This window comes from Ascaphus truei, chromosome 2 (genome assembly GCF_040206685.1).
Source record: "Ascaphus truei isolate aAscTru1 chromosome 2, aAscTru1.hap1, whole genome shotgun sequence".
Taxonomy (NCBI): Eukaryota; Metazoa; Chordata; class Amphibia; order Anura; family Ascaphidae; genus Ascaphus; species Ascaphus truei.
In genome coordinates this window covers 181,086,378-181,102,953 of record NC_134484.1, presented here as the reverse complement: position 1 = coordinate 181,102,953, position 16,576 = coordinate 181,086,378, and the positions used below count along the sequence as shown (strand labels likewise).

The 16,576-nt window shown below is 44.9% G+C and overlaps 1 protein-coding gene across 9 annotated transcripts in view; it reads right to left on the bottom strand.

The window, feature by feature from the left end:
- LOC142487004 (thiopurine S-methyltransferase-like) overlaps window positions 1–14,189 on the bottom strand; it is a 62,036-nt gene extending 47,847 nt beyond the window's left edge. The window contains exons 1-3 of one of the 9 annotated variants that reach the window (XM_075585626.1): window positions 13,579–14,189; window positions 5,076–5,212; window positions 4,763–4,855 (exon numbers count right to left, since the gene is read on the bottom strand). In XM_075585626.1, the coding sequence (XP_075441741.1) occupies window positions 4,763–4,855; window positions 5,076–5,212; window positions 13,579–13,623 (275 nt within the window). In that variant the 5' untranslated portion in view covers window positions 13,624–14,189. Of the gene's footprint in view, window positions 1–4,762; window positions 4,856–5,075; window positions 5,213–12,313; window positions 12,535–12,933; window positions 13,470–13,532 lie in introns of those variants that run through there. The other 8 variants (XM_075585623.1, XM_075585627.1, XM_075585628.1 and 5 more) reach the window with 8 other exon arrangements.
- Window positions 14,190–16,576: the final 2,387 nt, after the last annotated feature.

Below are 16,576 nucleotides of genomic sequence, written 5' to 3'. Positions count from 1 at the left end.
AACAATAACATACCGGTGCCACATCCCTTTGTGCACACAGCAGAGAGAAGAAAGGTGTGCAACCCATATTCATCTGTGTCCTACCAGAAGGGTATATAAAAACACATTATTGTTAAGATAACATAATGTAAGTATAAAAGTAGAACTTGGAACATATCTGTTTTTACTTACAAGAAAAAAATGAATTGATGAGATTCTGGCGTGTCTGGCCACCACTGGCTGTTTGTTCATTTTCAGCAGCTACATGGGTGGGATGCTCGTCTACCAAAGGCTCAGCTAGGTCTGATTGTACATTGTGCCTGAGTGCAACATTGTGCAAAATGCAACAGGCAAGGATAATATCAGACACTTTTTGAGGCTTGTATAGAAGAGCCCCACCAGTTCTGTCCAGACACCTAAATCTGGTCTTGAGTAGGCCAAATGTCCTCTCTATAACAGATCTTGTAGATATATGGGCTGCATTGTACCTCTCCTCTGCTTCAGTTTGAGGGTTTAGCACCGGAGTCAAGAGCCACGGCCTAATTCCGTATCCTGAGTCACCTATAATGAATGGAGCACACATAAGCTGACATTAGTGATCAAATTGTACAATGCCAACATTCCTAAATAAAAATGTGTTTTGTGTTATAACATGTAAATGTGTACTCACCCAGCAGCCAACCATGTTCAAAATGTCCCTCTTCGAACGCATGGAAGACTGAAGAGTTCCTCAGGATAGAGGAATCGTGACTGGAACCAGGGAATTTGGGTACCACATGCATTATCCTCATCGTCGCATCACATACCACCTGTACATTGAGTGAATGGTAGTGCTTACGATTGCGGTACACATGCTCACTCTGACTAGGTGCAATCAAAGCAACATGTGTGCAATCGATTGCACCCAGCACACATGGTATCCCTGCTATATTATAAAAGCCAGTCCTGACTTCCAGCCACTCTGTCGCCTCTGTAGGAAAATGAATATAATTCCTAGCGCGTCTATTGAGTGCATAGAGAAACTGAGTCAAGGCCCGCGAGAATGTAGATTGCGAGACCCCGCCCACTATGCCCACAGTTGTCTGGTATGACGCGGAAGCAAGATAATGTAATGAGCACAGCATTTTAACAAGCCCAGGGACTGCACGACCTCTGGCTGTGAAAAAATCTAAATCTCCCCTTATCTCCTGATAAAGAGATAAGATTGCTGCTGAACTCAAACGATAGCGACTTACAATCTCCTCCTCACTCATCCCATCTAACAGGGTTCTCTCCCTGTACAGACGCGGACGAGGCACAACTTGTCTCCTCTGTCTTCTCCTCTGATCTCCTGTCCCTCGGCCTGTCCCTCTCCCTGTCCCTGTCGTATCCGCGTCACTGTCCCTGTCACTGTCCCTCGGTGTGTCCCTCCCTTGCCCTAAGTCATTCTCTTCATCAGCAAGCATGTCATAGAAAAGAATGTTCCTCCGTCTCCTAAACAATCTCAACATTTTGAAATGAGTAGCTGTGAATGAGCAGGTAATGGGCGTCCTTTAAATAGGTATGTGATGATGTCAGGTGACATAGGAAAATGCAAGGTTTTACATTAACATAATAAAGTACTTGTGTGGCAAGCTGTGTGCAGTTGTTGTGTGTATTCTGCAGGGAATGATGATATTTGCCAATGATGTGAGGTGAAGCTTTGTACAAACATTGCTTGCAAATAAATAGTTGCATGTGCAATGCATGTAAAACTTGTGAACGCAAGAGTCAGTCATGTTATGAGACAAAAAGGCTGAGATTGATGTGGGAAAAGTTTTGTGTAACATGTGTAATTAGCCATGTTATTGTGACATGTTGCCAACAATGAATAGTCGTGTGCATATGCATGCATTTCTGTAATGAGGATAGTTGCTATAGAATGAGTTTACAAGGTGTCCCAATGATGAATTACTGTAGATGTGTGTATAAGTTAGGTTGAAGTGCTTGTAATGCAACGGTTATAATGTAAACATGCAATGTGATTGCGCGTCCAATAAGTGACGTCATGAAAATAGGGAGGACCAAACCTAGATGTAAACATGAGCATAAAGATGTACATGAACGTTTAAAGATGCGTCACACATTACAAGCATTGTGTAATGTTAAGGAACATGAATATACGGTGTATGTGTGACATGTGTGACATGTGTAACATCATGTAAATAATTGTCGCTCAGTTCAGTAAAATGTGTGATATGATGTGAGGTTCTCCTTTAAGAGTTGAGTATAGTATTTTCCCTTGCCACATCATCACATGATGAGTAATGTGACCCGCAAATGCTGAAAACATGTAAAAGTATAATGTTATGCAAATAATACACGTCAGCTGTGACACAATGCAGGGAATGCCCCCACACTGTAATGCAAATCCCCTTTGTATTGTGAGCAATGAAACGTAAACAGTACTATACTGTTATACGTCCCCGCTCCATTGACTCCATTGATGTACAGAAGATTTTTTTTTTCTAAGTGCCGTTCCGGCAGCCTTAGCGATCGTTCTCCCGTCCAAACTGCCAACTTTAGTTGGCGGGAGAAATCGGCCATAACATCTCAATTTCGTAGTGCCGATCAGCCCCGATAAGCTGTTTTTTTTTGTTGAATCCAGCCGATTTAAAAAAATGGCGATCAGTGGCGAAAACAGGCTTATCGGCAGCCGACTGGCCATAACAAAATAATCGGCTCCGAAACCTGGCGAAATCAAGCACTTATCGGCGCTTACTGAATCTCAAACCCAATTTTGGCTATAAAATGGTGATAATTCCCTTATCAACGCTTACTGCATGAGGCCCTAGGTGAGACTGTAGGGCTTAACCAGGCTATACAATAAAGGTTAATCCCTCTGGTTACCCCTGAAACTGTGGGGTCCCTGGTAGCCCCATAAGCCAGGGACCAGGGATAATACATGTGGAAAATAAAGTGATCCCTGCTTTTTTCTGTTTTCCTGCTCCCATAGCCGTAGAACTGTGAGATTTCTTGAGTATCAGTTTTAGGTGGGATATTTGGGTGGAAATTCAATTCTTTTGTTTGCAGGAGTTTGGGGGCCAAAGCTTCCGGTAGTCGTTTAATTCTCTCTGGCGAGCAGGCATGATTTGCCAGTACGCAGGGTGAATTACATCGGGGCTACCCAGTGTTCCCCAGACTCCTGGATTTCGAGCCCAAATATCCCCAATCCATTTCCCATACAAGTATAAGGTTCACCAAAGTATATTCTTTATTTAAGTGTACTTTATAAGGTGTTTTACAATTACCATAAGGCTCTATACAGTCAGCCAGGGCATCAGCATAGACGCCAGCATGTCTGTATAGAGTCCGTAGTTCAAAGAGGAGAGAATGTCCATAGGTCAGAAAACCATTTGGTGGACGAGAAAGGGCAAATTGCCAGGTCCAGAGAACAAAGGGCACCCTGTGGGGACACTTTTTGTGTCTGCCAGACTTGGTGGAGCCTGCCCAGTGGGTGGCATTGGGTTAGCTGGGTAAAGATGGCGAGCGTAGGCGCTTTCCCCATTGGCTAATCCATATTCCCCGCCCACCCGGCTTTTTGAGCCGGCTTGATACGCCTCCTCCTCTGACGTCAGTCCAGAGACGAGCCCCTGTTTCTATTGGCTGGCGGGGAGGAATTCCCACACTCTGATTGGTCGCTCCTCCTTCCTCCATACTGAACATAGCTCAGCAGAGGGTATGTAAGGAGAAGCCCCAGTCAAAGAACCAGAAGATTTTGTTGCTTGAGTGGATGAAGCTAGGGCCGGCTTTTCAAAGGTGCTCTGTCCCAAATAACAGAGCAACCGGCTTAATTTTGAAGCTAGGAAAGTCTGCGCTGCAGAGACTAAGGCACGTTCTATAGTGCCGGGTGCGTGCTACGCCGTGCGCGGATTTTTAGTTGGCTGACGTCAGTCAGCCTTTCTATACAAGGGCCGCGCGCGCACGGCAGGGAGAGGGGAGCCGACCGACAGCGGCGAAGATGAGGAAAATCATCTTTTTGCGCCGCTGCCTGCGCTCAAATGTATGTATGTGTGTAATGTATGGATGTGTGTGTGTGTGTGTGTGTGTGTGCGTGTGCGTGTGCGATTGCAAAACAAAAAAATAGTATTTATTAAACTTTTTTTTTTCTTTAAAAAATCTTATTTAGGACTTACTTTCACTCACACAATCCATGCACACACATACACACATACATACACACACATACATTACCTCCAGCTCCCGGCACTATATACAGAAAAAGCATGCGGCACGTGCACGCGCGTTCGCATTGGAACGCGCGGCGCACGGCCGCATGCTGTATATAACAACCCTTAGTCAGACGCGAGACCATCATCGGAGAATGTAGCAATGCGGCTAGGATTTCCTGCCGAAAACAGTTCCAGGAGTTTCGGGACCAGGTCCCGGTCAGGAGTTTCTGTTGAATTTCGGTCCAGGACGTCCGGAACAAGGTTTCGATCAGGTTAAGCCCTTGCAAGGGGGCACCCTGCACCTAGGAAAGGCTAGATCTCATGCCCCAGCCCCCAGTAAGTGTGTTTTTTCTGTATTTTGTGTTTTGTTGTATTTATGAGGTTTTATCCAAATAAACCCCATTTTATTTCACTGCCTTGTTTTGCCTATTGACTGATCCCAGAAATATAAATGTGTTAAGAGACCTGGTCCACCGTGATACTAGGTATGTTTCATTAAAGGGCTTTCTCAAAGTGCTGTGTTATTATTCTCTTGATATAGTATTATCACGATAACAGATACAATTAGTATTTGATTGGTAGAAAAAAAATACCATTTCATATCCACAGCTTTTCCACAAAGAGGGAAAAAGATTCTAAGTTCTTTTCTGTTGTTGAGCATCGTGTCCAGGAACTCTGAAAGTAATCTGCAAAATAAACAAAACAGAATGAGGAACTATTGCAGGAAACAAGGATCTCAGTATTATTTGGAAGACATTCTTTTTACTCGCCCTTTTATTCTCTTATTAAAGATGCATAACTAAATGAACTATATTATATTTCCTTAGCTGCACCCCACACGTGAGATATTTATTTGCACATGCACACAATGAGAAACAAAAAGGTAATATCAACCAAAATGCTCACTTATGTATTTTAACCTGGTGATGCGCAATGCGCTTATTTTCCCATTTCTGTTTCCAGTCCTCCTCAGTCATAACTCTGTTTTGTTTTGTGTCAGAACAGATGTTCTGCTTTGATACTTCAGATGAACTGTCCATGGTCTATAAAAAAATAAAAAAAATAATGGCTTATTTAAATTCCTGTTCAATGCATGGTGCACTTAATGTTGATTACCTAACATGGCAATACCATACTACTTGTATTATTGTTCTAATTATTGTCTGACCAACAAAAATGAGACTGTAAAAAATAAATACAAATAAAGCAGCAAAAATAAAAAGATGGGAAAATAAAAATAAAATAAGTACAAAAAATACATCCAATAACAAAAAGAACTCGAAGCTTAGTTTTGATAGGGCAGGGATGACACCACTATTTTTTAACCCAGAGTTTTCCCCAGCATGAGTGGGTCAGTCTTTGAACCATGGAGGTTAAGGGGGATCCATAGGATAGTAGATGTTATGGACATGGTCACATGGACAAGTCCAGGGTCCTTTCCTTCGCCGCCCTCAGGCACCAGTACCATCTCCCAATCGGTGAAATCTTCAGGTACCTACAGATCCAGGGGTTTGTTCAGGGCGGAGGCACAAAGAGCTTTTGTTCACAGCTGCATTGCATCTCAGCCACCCATCCCAGTGTGCATCTGCGTTGCCCCAAAGGCGCACAGCCTGATGGGGCTCCCCAAGCACTGCACCCCTCTGCAAAGGACCAGCATGCTAAGGGTTAACATTTGCTTGTTCTCTGTGGAACTTCAACCCCACCCACTGGAATGTTAATGAGCCATGAGGACACAAAGAGCTTCTGTTCACAGCTGCATTGCATCTCAGCCACCCACCCCAGTGTGCATCTGCTTTGCCCCAAAGGCGCACAGCTACCGCGGTGGAACTTGCAGGCATTGCAGGGAGGTGTGGAGTGGCGACTGCATTGCTGGAGGTTCCCGGCGGCTCCCTTTGTAGGGCGCCGCCATCTTGAACGAAGTTGCACATGTGCGAGATGCTGCGCAAGATGCCGTGTACGAGGCGGCCATTACCTAGAGAGGGCTTGTGTGGTTATAGTACTCTGTGTTACACTGTGCCCAAGCGGGGACGTTGGGTTTTTCACCAGGGGGGATTATAGTGGGGTCTTGCTTACCTCCGATACCACGGGGGAACTTGCAGGCATTGCGGGGAGGTGTGGAACGGCAACTGCATCGCCAGAGGTTCCCAGTTGCACATGCACGAGTTGCCGCGCATGCGTAGTGAACACGCACGAGGCGGCCATTACCTACAGAGGGATCCGTGGGACTACAAGCCCCAGAATGCACAGGAGCAGGTGATCAGGTGCCACAGAAAACCCAATAGGGCTGCGAGGATCCCCCTGCCCCAGATATAGATACATTGCGCACGCTGGGAGCACGCCAGTCGGAGCTGGGATGAGGAAGGAGTAGGGTGTGTAGATTTAATCGAACTTTGCACGCTTTTAAGAGAATGGTTGAAGGAGTGGCTCAGTGAGTAAAGACACTGACACTGAGTTTGAAGCGGGGGAACATGGTTCAATTCTTGGTGTTGGCTCTTTGTGACCTTGGGCATGTCAGTTTATCTCACTGTGCCTCAGGCACCAAAACATAGATTATAAGCTCTATGGGGCAGGGACTGTGTCTGCAAAATGTATCTGTAAAGCACTTCGTAAAACTAGCAGCGCTATACAAGAACATGCCATTATTATAATAAATTCATTTTTGGACACATTTTGCTATAATAGTTTAAGAGGCACTCTGTAAGGAATCGGGGGGCCACGTCCCCTGCGACGTGACCCCTCCTTACCCACTACCTTTACTGCCGCTGCCCCTGCCCCCCATCGCTACCCTTGCCACCGCGCAGCACTTACCGCTACTCACGCCGTGGCCGCCATCTTGGATTCTCACGCCGGTGTTAGAGCGCGCAGCTATCCCTGGCACTTGTAACACGCGCGCCATGCCTGCCTCCGCCCCCCGCTCGGCATGGGAGTCCTTGCCACGCCCTCTGCACTCTCAGCTGAGCCATTTTACTCCCAGCCTCTCAGAAGCTGCCCCTCGTCACGCCCCCGTCCGTATTGGTGGATACCGCTTTAAATACCCTGCTCTGTCACTTCCTCCTTGCTCTGCATAGCTCCTTGCTACCTGTGTTGCCTGGAACCTGTGTCGTGCTCTCTTTGTGTTTATTCCTACAGCTACTGACCCGGCTCGTCTGAATACCCCCTCTGGCTCTGAACTAAGCTTTCCTGCAGACTACTCTAACCTCTAAGACCCTCGGACTCAGCTACGGATTTTGACAACGGAACTTTCTATATCCTCGGACTCGGCAAGTACTTGACCATTCTTTATCTACATCCAGGCCTGGCCACGCTACTACACCACATCCCGGACACGTCCCCTCTGCTGTCGGTGAGTATACTCTACATCCCACCTCAGTACAGGGGACTGGTCTGGTCTGCGGGCTGCACAGAGTGACATTATGCAGATCCCAAACGCAGACCTGGCTGAGGTGGGTCAACTACTTTCGATCCTTGCGCAATGCCTCAAAGCTTTGGGAACGCAGATTTCCGATTTGATTCAATAGCTATCTCTCTCTCACTACAGCCCACTCCGCCACCAGCTGCAGCCGCACTTGGAAGCGCCCGGTATTCAGAACTCAGAATCCCTACGCCTAAAGCATATGCGGGTGACCCTCTGGCCTGTCGAGGTTTTTTGAACCAGTGTGAAATTCAGTTTGAAATGTCTCCAAGCCTTTTTCCTACCGGACCCACCAAGGTAGCCTATGTTTACTCTCTCTTAAAACTGCAGTTCATGCAATATCCTGCATGTGTGTTTTTTTTTAAAAATCAGTGCTGCAGTAAGAAAAAAATACTTTTAGCATTTTCTGTTTTAAAAAAAACAACTTTGAAAGACCAATTTTCTTGTATTCTATTTTAACAAGCATGCTTGTTCCTATAGCAACGATTTACATTCCCCATATTTAAAGATATCGCCAAACTTTGGCAATCGATAGACGGAGAACGAATTGACCGGCAGCTATGCAGTTTTTTAGGTAAGTAGAGATTGCACAACTGAAACTATTGAAGTAAAAAAAAAAAAACGGGAGCCTGAACTGCAGCTTTAACAGGGGATGCCTTGGCCTGGGCTTCTCCCATCTGGGAACTGCATCCGGAGTTCACCTCGAATTACCAGCTCTTCCGCCAAGAATTCCAGCAGGTATTTGATATTCCTGTTCGCAAAGATACTGTTGCCTCTTCTCTAGTTCATTTGTCTCAGGGTCGTAGGTCCGTAGCCAAATATGCACTGGAATTCCGGACTGTCACAGCAGAGACTCGTTGAAACAAAGAGGCACTTACTGCTGTATTTTGGCAAGGTTTGTCCGAATCTGTAAAGGATGAACTTGCAGTCCAGCCTCGACCCCAAGCATTGGAGGAGTTGATCGCATAGTGCATACGCGTGGATTTGCGCCTCCAGGAGCGACATCATGAACGCCAACGGCCCAGGTTCGTGCCTTCTGACCCTCCTTATCCTAGGCCTCCTCCGGCTATTCGGCCTGTTCTTGACGCTGTGGAACCCATGCAGATCGGCAGTCAGCGGATCCTTACTCCCGACAGGACGGCCGAGAGGGTTCACCGCCAGAATGAGGGCCTTTGCTATTATTGTGGATCACCAGATCATGTGGTACGTTTTGTCCTTTGAAGCCCAAGGAACAAACGGGATCAGCCACGCAAGAGGGACTTACCCTCGGATCAATTTCTTCTCGCTCCCTCTCTAAAGAGGAACTCCCCAACAGGATTATGCTCCCAGTTTCGCTTAAAGGTCCGAATTTTCGTGTAACTACTGCTACTTTTCTCGATTCAGGCTCCAGTGGTAATTTTGTGGACCAAGATTTCGCCACCCGTAACAAAATTTCTCTTATCTCCAAGAAAGCACCAATTGGACTCGAGGCTAGTGATGGACGTCCTTTGCAACCAGCTTTCATCACGTTAGAGACTCTTCCTCTCACTTTATCTGCCGGTACTCACACCGAGATCATCTCCTTTGACGTAATACACTCTCCTGATGTTTCAGTTATCCTAGGGTTACCTTGGTTACAGCATCACAAACCATGCATAGATAGGAGTTACTGCTAACTGATGGGAGCCAGAGACAGATGCCTCATCCTCGCCGGACATAGCTCCTGCCACAGTTATCGCGGGAATGGAAACGCCTTCTGATAGCAACTCCACTCTTCCCAAAGTATATGCTGATTTCATTGATGTCTTCAGTAAGTCTCAGTCAGAGGTCCTGCCTCCTCATAGACCATATGATTGTCCCATTGATCTGGTCTCTGGTGCCGTCCTGCCAAAGTCTAAGTCCTACCCCTTGTCTCTCCCAGAGACTGAAGCCATGGCAACCTACATCAAAGAGAATCTTGAGAAGGGATTCATTCGCAACTCTTCGTCTCCCGCCGGTGCCGGTTTCTTTTTTGTGAAGAAAAAGGATGGATCCCTGAGACCATGCATTGACTACCGGGGCCTCAATCTCATTACTGTCAAAAAAACGGTATCCCCTGCCTCTGATTTCAGAACTATTTGATAGGCTTCAAGGGGCCAACATTATTTCCAAGCTAGACCTCCGAAGAGCCTACAACCTTATACGCATTCGAGAAGGCGATGAATGGAAAACCGCCTTCAATCCAAGAAGCAATTTTTTTCACATTGTAAAATAGCAACATATAAAACAACAACATACTGTAAGACAATAACGTAGACCAGTATGTTATATTACAGTGCACAACGCAAATACAAAGAATAAACAGGTTAAAGGAAGATAGGATCATCCGCGTTATAATCTCTATGTTCATACATATATGCACTCACACTTTTAATGTGGGAGTTCATAAGTGTTATGTCTACTTTTATTTGGTTCAATAAAATGACAACACTAGAAGAGTGGTGTCCTTTGAGATAAAACAAAAAAGTGTAAAAGCGCCGAATGGGTTGTGGGTTTGAATATGGGCACTGGAGCAAAAATAAATAAAAAGCAAAAAACAAAAAACAAAAAAGGTCATGTGACATGAACCAGTCCGGTGCAAGTGAGTGTTTGCTAATAATGAAAGTAAATGCAGATGAAAGTAAAATAATCACAACCCGGTGATGGGTGCAGCTTCTGATAATAGGGAACCCCCCGTCCCTAGTGTGACCGTAACAACAAAAAGAAAAGAGTAAGAAGCGCAGACAATGGGGGTTGTGATTAAACTAATATACTTTAATGAATGAACTTGTCCCAAGAAAACATCCTCTGGGACAACAATGTTGTCAATGCATGAATGGTAATTAAAACAAAATATATGTAGTGCTGATTGAAAAGATATGCGGTAACACCTGATCACTCTACAGGGGATTGAGAACGGGAGTTGCCCGATGTAAAAGTCTTAGTCCTGTAGGTAGTGCACTGCCCGGGCAGGTATTAGTGAAGAGGGGTACCCCAGGGTTGAGACAATATTGGAAAAGCTCACCCTTCGAATACTGCAGATCCTTGACGGTCCTGTTTTCCCTCTGATCACGAAAAAACTGCTCCGGTGCACACAGCTTGAATGTGCTGCACCTCGCGATACCACGCAGCCCTCCGGGTGTCCAGGTCTGATGTCACTTCCGGCTGTGACGCACAGACCCTTCCCGGTAGTCTCTGGGCTCCGTCTCTCAGCGCTCCTTCTCCTGATGGTTGAGAATGACCATACAGACAGCGCAGCTAGTGGTGTTGACCGCTCCTCTCAAACGCACTGATAGCAGGCAAACACTCTATTTGCTCCTCCTCCAGGGACCTGACGAAGCCTTTTGGTGAAACGCGTAGGAGGAGGAGCAAATAGAGTGTTTGCCTGCTATCAGTGCGTTTGAGAGGAGCGGTCAACACCACTCGCTGCGCTGTCTGTATGGTCATTCTCAACCATCAGGAGAAGGAGCGCTGAGAGACGGAGCCCAGAGACTACCGGGAAGGGTCTGTGCGTCACAGCCGGAAGTGACATCAGACCTGGACACCCGGAGGGCTGCGTGGTATCGCGAGGTGCAGCACATTCAAGCTGTGTGCACCGGAGCAGTTTTTTCGTGATCAGAGGGAAAACAGGACCGTCAAGGATCTGCAGTATTCGAAGGGTGAGCTTTTCCAATATTGTCTCAACCCTGGGGTACCCCTCTTCACTAATACCTGCCCGGGCAGTGCACTACCTACAGGACTAAGACTTTTACATCGGGCAACTCCCGTTCTCAATCCCCTGTAGAGTGATCAGGTGTTACCGCATATCTTTTCAATCAGCACTACATATATTTTGTTTTAATTACCATTCATGCATTGACAACATTGTTGTCCCAGAGGATGTTTTCTTGGGACAAGTTCATTCATTAAAGTATATTAGTTTAATCACAACCCCCATTGTCTGCGCTTCTTACTCTTTTCTTTTTGGTGTCCTTTGAGCTTCTGTGTTTACAGCTTTATAATTTATTTAACATATGCCAACATTTCCTGAAGCACATTACAATGGCAGTAAAAAGAAATAAATCAAGCACAGCAAACAGATTTACATAACTTGACACACAATAGCACAGTGGGCAAGGAAGTCCAAGAGCTTACAATCTAAGATATGATATCTACATTTATTAGCTGCTGCTGCTGCTATTATTTAGATGTAGGTGGAAAGGAATTCTTACTTCAGCCTTGTACATATTAAACTTGGTAATACAAGCAAAGCATAAACAACAATCATTGCCAGGCAAATGTACAAACACCTGACACTGTCTCCTGTGTTCCACATATTGTACAACTTTATCCAGAAAAGAAACAGCAAAGCCGATGTACTCATCCATAGAGAGGTGTTTCACTCTGCAGTGTAACTGACAGGTTTCCTTTGCAGCCAACTCTCCCTCCCAACTCGCAGCTACATGTCTCTACAGCAGCACGCAGCTAAACCTTTTAAGTGGCGTTTGTTCCCGCTGGTGCGTTTGGTGTTTCCCACTGCAATAACGTCTGCTATATCTGCATATACCACAACCTCTCAACTCTATTTCATTAACTCTTTAGCTCTGCTTAGCTTCTTCCGTTCGAATTGGTCCTCGCAAAAGCTTCTAGCTTTTAACAGATCCAGTATCCCACTTCTATCACTGCCCTCTCAGTAATCAGTCTATTCTTTCTTCCTTATCATGGTCTCAGTCGTGCTTTACTTTCCCCTCTTTACCTTTTCTGTACACAAAGTAAGAGGGTCGATGGAAGGAAGCTCTTTATGATCAGCAGTCAGCTCACTGTAGTGTGTGGAAGAGTTTGTAGTTACAGTGAGATTGCAGTTTGAACTGGACACTCCCACTGTACTCCAGAGGACGTTGCACCCAAGCTCCAAACAAAATAAATGTCATGCATGAGACCTATGTAGAATGTAATTATTGGCTTCTACAGGGCCACCAACAGATTTCCTGTGGGCCAGGACAAGAGCTTCAACCCCCCCTCACCTCCCCCACACCCCCGTGTCAGCGGCCTAGCAAGCTCTTCCATTTCATACCTTATTTCTCTACCGCCTCGCCCCCTCCTTCTTTTACATCCTCTCCTCTCTCTGACCCAACCCTTCGCTATCACTTAATTACCCCCTCTCACTCATTTCCCCTTCCTCCCCTGTCAACACACACAATTCCCCCCAATACAATTCTCCATCCCACATTGTCCACATATCCCCTCCCAATACAGACACCACTACACCCTTTCCCAGTTACAGACACCCCTACACACCCTCCAGATGCAAACACCCCCCGGCCAGACACAAACACCACTACCTCCCAGATACCAGCACCCGCCAAATACAATTACCACTTAACTCTGGGTGCAGCCGCTGGGCCTGTGCTCTCCCCAGCCGCTGCCTGCCTCTCTCTACACCGGGCCTGCCGCTCTCTACACCAGGCCTGCCTCTCTCCCGCCAGTGCATGCCGAAAGGTGAGCCTGATGTTCAGGTGCACCCAGCTTCCGGTGCGTACTGGCGGGAGAGAGAGGCCCAACGTGGGAAGATGAGGCAGCAGCTGGGGACAGCTGGGAGCTGGGGCCTGGCAACAAGACGCCCGACAGCTGGACTTAGAAGAGGCCGGGCCTAATTAAAGTGCCGTCCCCCCATGACAACTCCCCTCCTGTCGGCGACCCTGATTGCATACAATGCACTGCAATATGTACCGAGAAGATGCGTATTTTATCTTGTTTCTTGAGATGTTAACTTATTTTAATATGGTATTTTTACAGTCAAAAGGTTTGGGCATTTTTATTTAGGTTTAATTTTTTTTATCTAGTCAACTTTTTAAATGTTCTACATATGTCAGTGTAAGTGAGCATAGAAAAGAGAACAAAACAAAGTGCGTGACTCTCATAGGGTAAATAAGTAAATATATGGTGACAATATAGAGTGTAAGAAATGCATGTACAAGAAGGTTATTCAAACAAGCAGGGCATGTTTAGGGTACATGTTACCACTCCTGGATATAGGTGACTTGCTTCACGAGGGAAACTCTGCATGTACAGCCTCCAGTCCGGTCAGAAGCCTTTCTCATCTGTTGCAGCTTGAAATATGCAGTATATTATGTAGCAAAGTCCATGGCATAGTACCCACAGGGTTACATGCAAGATGCGCAGGAACAACTCTCCTCACGCCGCTAACCCCTCCAGCTGAGCCCGCCGAGGAGTACAGAACCTCTGTGTTGTTAGCAAAGTGTACTGGGAAGGTGACGTCACTGTGCAGATCAGCGATAACCAGTTCATTTTCAGTTAAACAAATTCAGTCCCATAAACAGCTCAGACGGAGGAACCAGCACGGCAATATGATAAGGAGATAGTGTCCACAATATCAAAGACAATCCTACACGTTTCGTAGTTCACGTCGTCAGGGATATTGGCAAAGATAAAACTAATGGCATATAAGCCCTTCAGAGGCCAATAATTGGTGGATAAAAAACATCCAATTAACCTACCACAGCATAGGGCATGTAGCTCACACAGATGAATCTAGCTACCATAAATATTGCAAAATTCATATACTTATGCTAAAACATATCCAATAATTTTAATTATACAAAGTTTATTAGAAAAACAATGAATATGAAATAAAAAGCCATAAAAATCGGACACTGAAACGAGAAAACAAAATTAGTATACAATAATACAGAAAAATATTCAATACATCAGAGAATCCAAAGGATCAAAAAGAAAAAACCTAAAATAGGTGATTGGATTGAAAAAAAATGAACTGAGTAATTATAAAAAAATAAAATACTAAAACAAGAGGTCATTACCAATGGACATAAAAAGAACACCAAATAATTAATAATCTAATATCAAATCTAAATATGCAATCGTTCCTTCATAAAAAATGAAAATCATTAAGATGAAAAAATAAATTTAATATCAAGCAACCTAAGTTACCTGAAAACCAAATGTAAATTTATAACAATATTCAAATAATAATTACTAACAATTAAAAGAAACATTTTAGATAAAAACTAATGAACCTAATAAAGTGACCAAACATCAAGCTCCTCATTTAAGCCCCTAGGGGCCAATGTTTTTAATTGATAAATCCAAAAGGTTTCTTATTTGGAAAGAGCCTTTAATCTATCCCCTCCACGTCTTATGGGGTGTACAACCTGATTACCATTGTACCTCATTTAATTATAATCACTTTGATGATATTGTTTAAAGCGGCGAGGTACACCAGACCGGAGGCTGTGCATGCAGATTTTCCATCGTGAAGCAAGTCACCTGTATCCAGGAGTGGTAACATGTACCCTAAACATGCCCTGCTTGTTTGAATAACCTTCTTGTACGTGCATTTCTTACACTCTACTGTATATTGTTACAAGATATTTACTTATTTACCCTGTGAGAGTCGTGCGCTTTGTTTTCTTCTCTTTTACATGAATCCTGTGTGATGTTGAGCCATCCACACTAACAGGCTGCAGACTCTCTATCAATGAGTAAAGGTTTTTGTATGTTACTTATTACTATATATACAGTATCACTTATTTTACTGTATAAGGAAACATTTTGGTATTCCTTTAAAAAACCCTCAGTGCACTTTTTATTTATTCACTATTGTTATTAGTGTGTATTTTAGGATTGCATTACTTTAATGACCTTATCACATTAATCACGGTTTAGTGCGCAGTTTTTTGTATATGTTTTGGAACGCTAAGTGAGTAAAGAGACTAATTTACTAAGCAGTATTTTGCCTAAGACACCTTCTGGCACTGGGAGAAACATTACAGCTTATTGACTGATATACAGTAAGAACAAGCTTTTCTTGAAGCCTTGTACCAAACAGATGAAAGAATACAGCAGTTATTCCAAAATTGCACGTAATGAAAATGGTGGGAAATATGAGGTATTCTAAACAGTATCAGATTGCTCATTAGGCCCGGGGCTAGGGCGGCAAAATTTGGGGGCGGCAAAAATGTCCGCCCCATATTCTTCTGCCACGCTCTCGGGCCTATCGGATCTAATGGGAAGTCATTTTATCTGTTGCGGCTGCCTCCTTACCTGCCGCCCCCCTCCTCCTTCTGAACTTCAGCATCAAGTAATGCCGCGGACGTCACCGTGACATCATGGCGTCTCATTGCCATTGCAACGTGGCATGAGAGGAGCAGCGCAGGAGAGTAAGAGAGGCCCACAGCAGCTAGGGAGAGAAATCACACCCAAGGTAAGTGTAAGTATGTGGGAGGGGTAGTGTATGTATGTACTTGGGGTGTAGTGCATGTATGGGAGGGAGTGTAAGAATGTATTTGGGGGGTAGTGAAAGAATGTAGTGGGGAGGTAGTGTAAATATGTATTGGGGGGTAGTGTAAGAATGTATTGGGGGGTTGTGCAAGTATGGATTTGGGGGGGGTAAATATTGTGGGGGGAATTGTATGAGTTTTGGGGGGAATTGTGTGTGTGGCCAGGGAGAGAGGAGGGAATGAGTGTGAGGAGTGTGATTGAGTGAGAGGGAGTGTGACAGAGTGAAGTCAACTCCTATCAGTTACGCCTGGGAGACATATGTCTGAGTGCTTCATCCAGCACTCATAAGGGTTAACTCAGGTGGAAGTTAGGTAGTCAGGATGTAATCTGACACCTGAGAGCCAGCAAGGTAGAAAAGGATGTTGTTACTAGCAGTAGCTGTCTCTCTCAGACCAGAGCACATGGATATATGTGCTGCTAGACAGACGGATACAGCACACTACTTACTACAGCCAAAGTAAGATTTGTTTCATTTGTTTCATGACTGCTTAAAAGACTCTGAAGGTTTGGTTATGGTTTAGCCAGCCAGCCTGCTAGATAGGTCTGCTGTGTTAGTTAGTTTTTCTCCCAACATGGAGCAGGATTTATTTGTTTAAAGGGACAGTGTACCCGCATGTTATGTTGTAATGGAGAAATAAAGCCATTAAACGTTTTTCATTATCCTGAAACTACACGTGTGGACTGTTCCCTGACCTCGGCT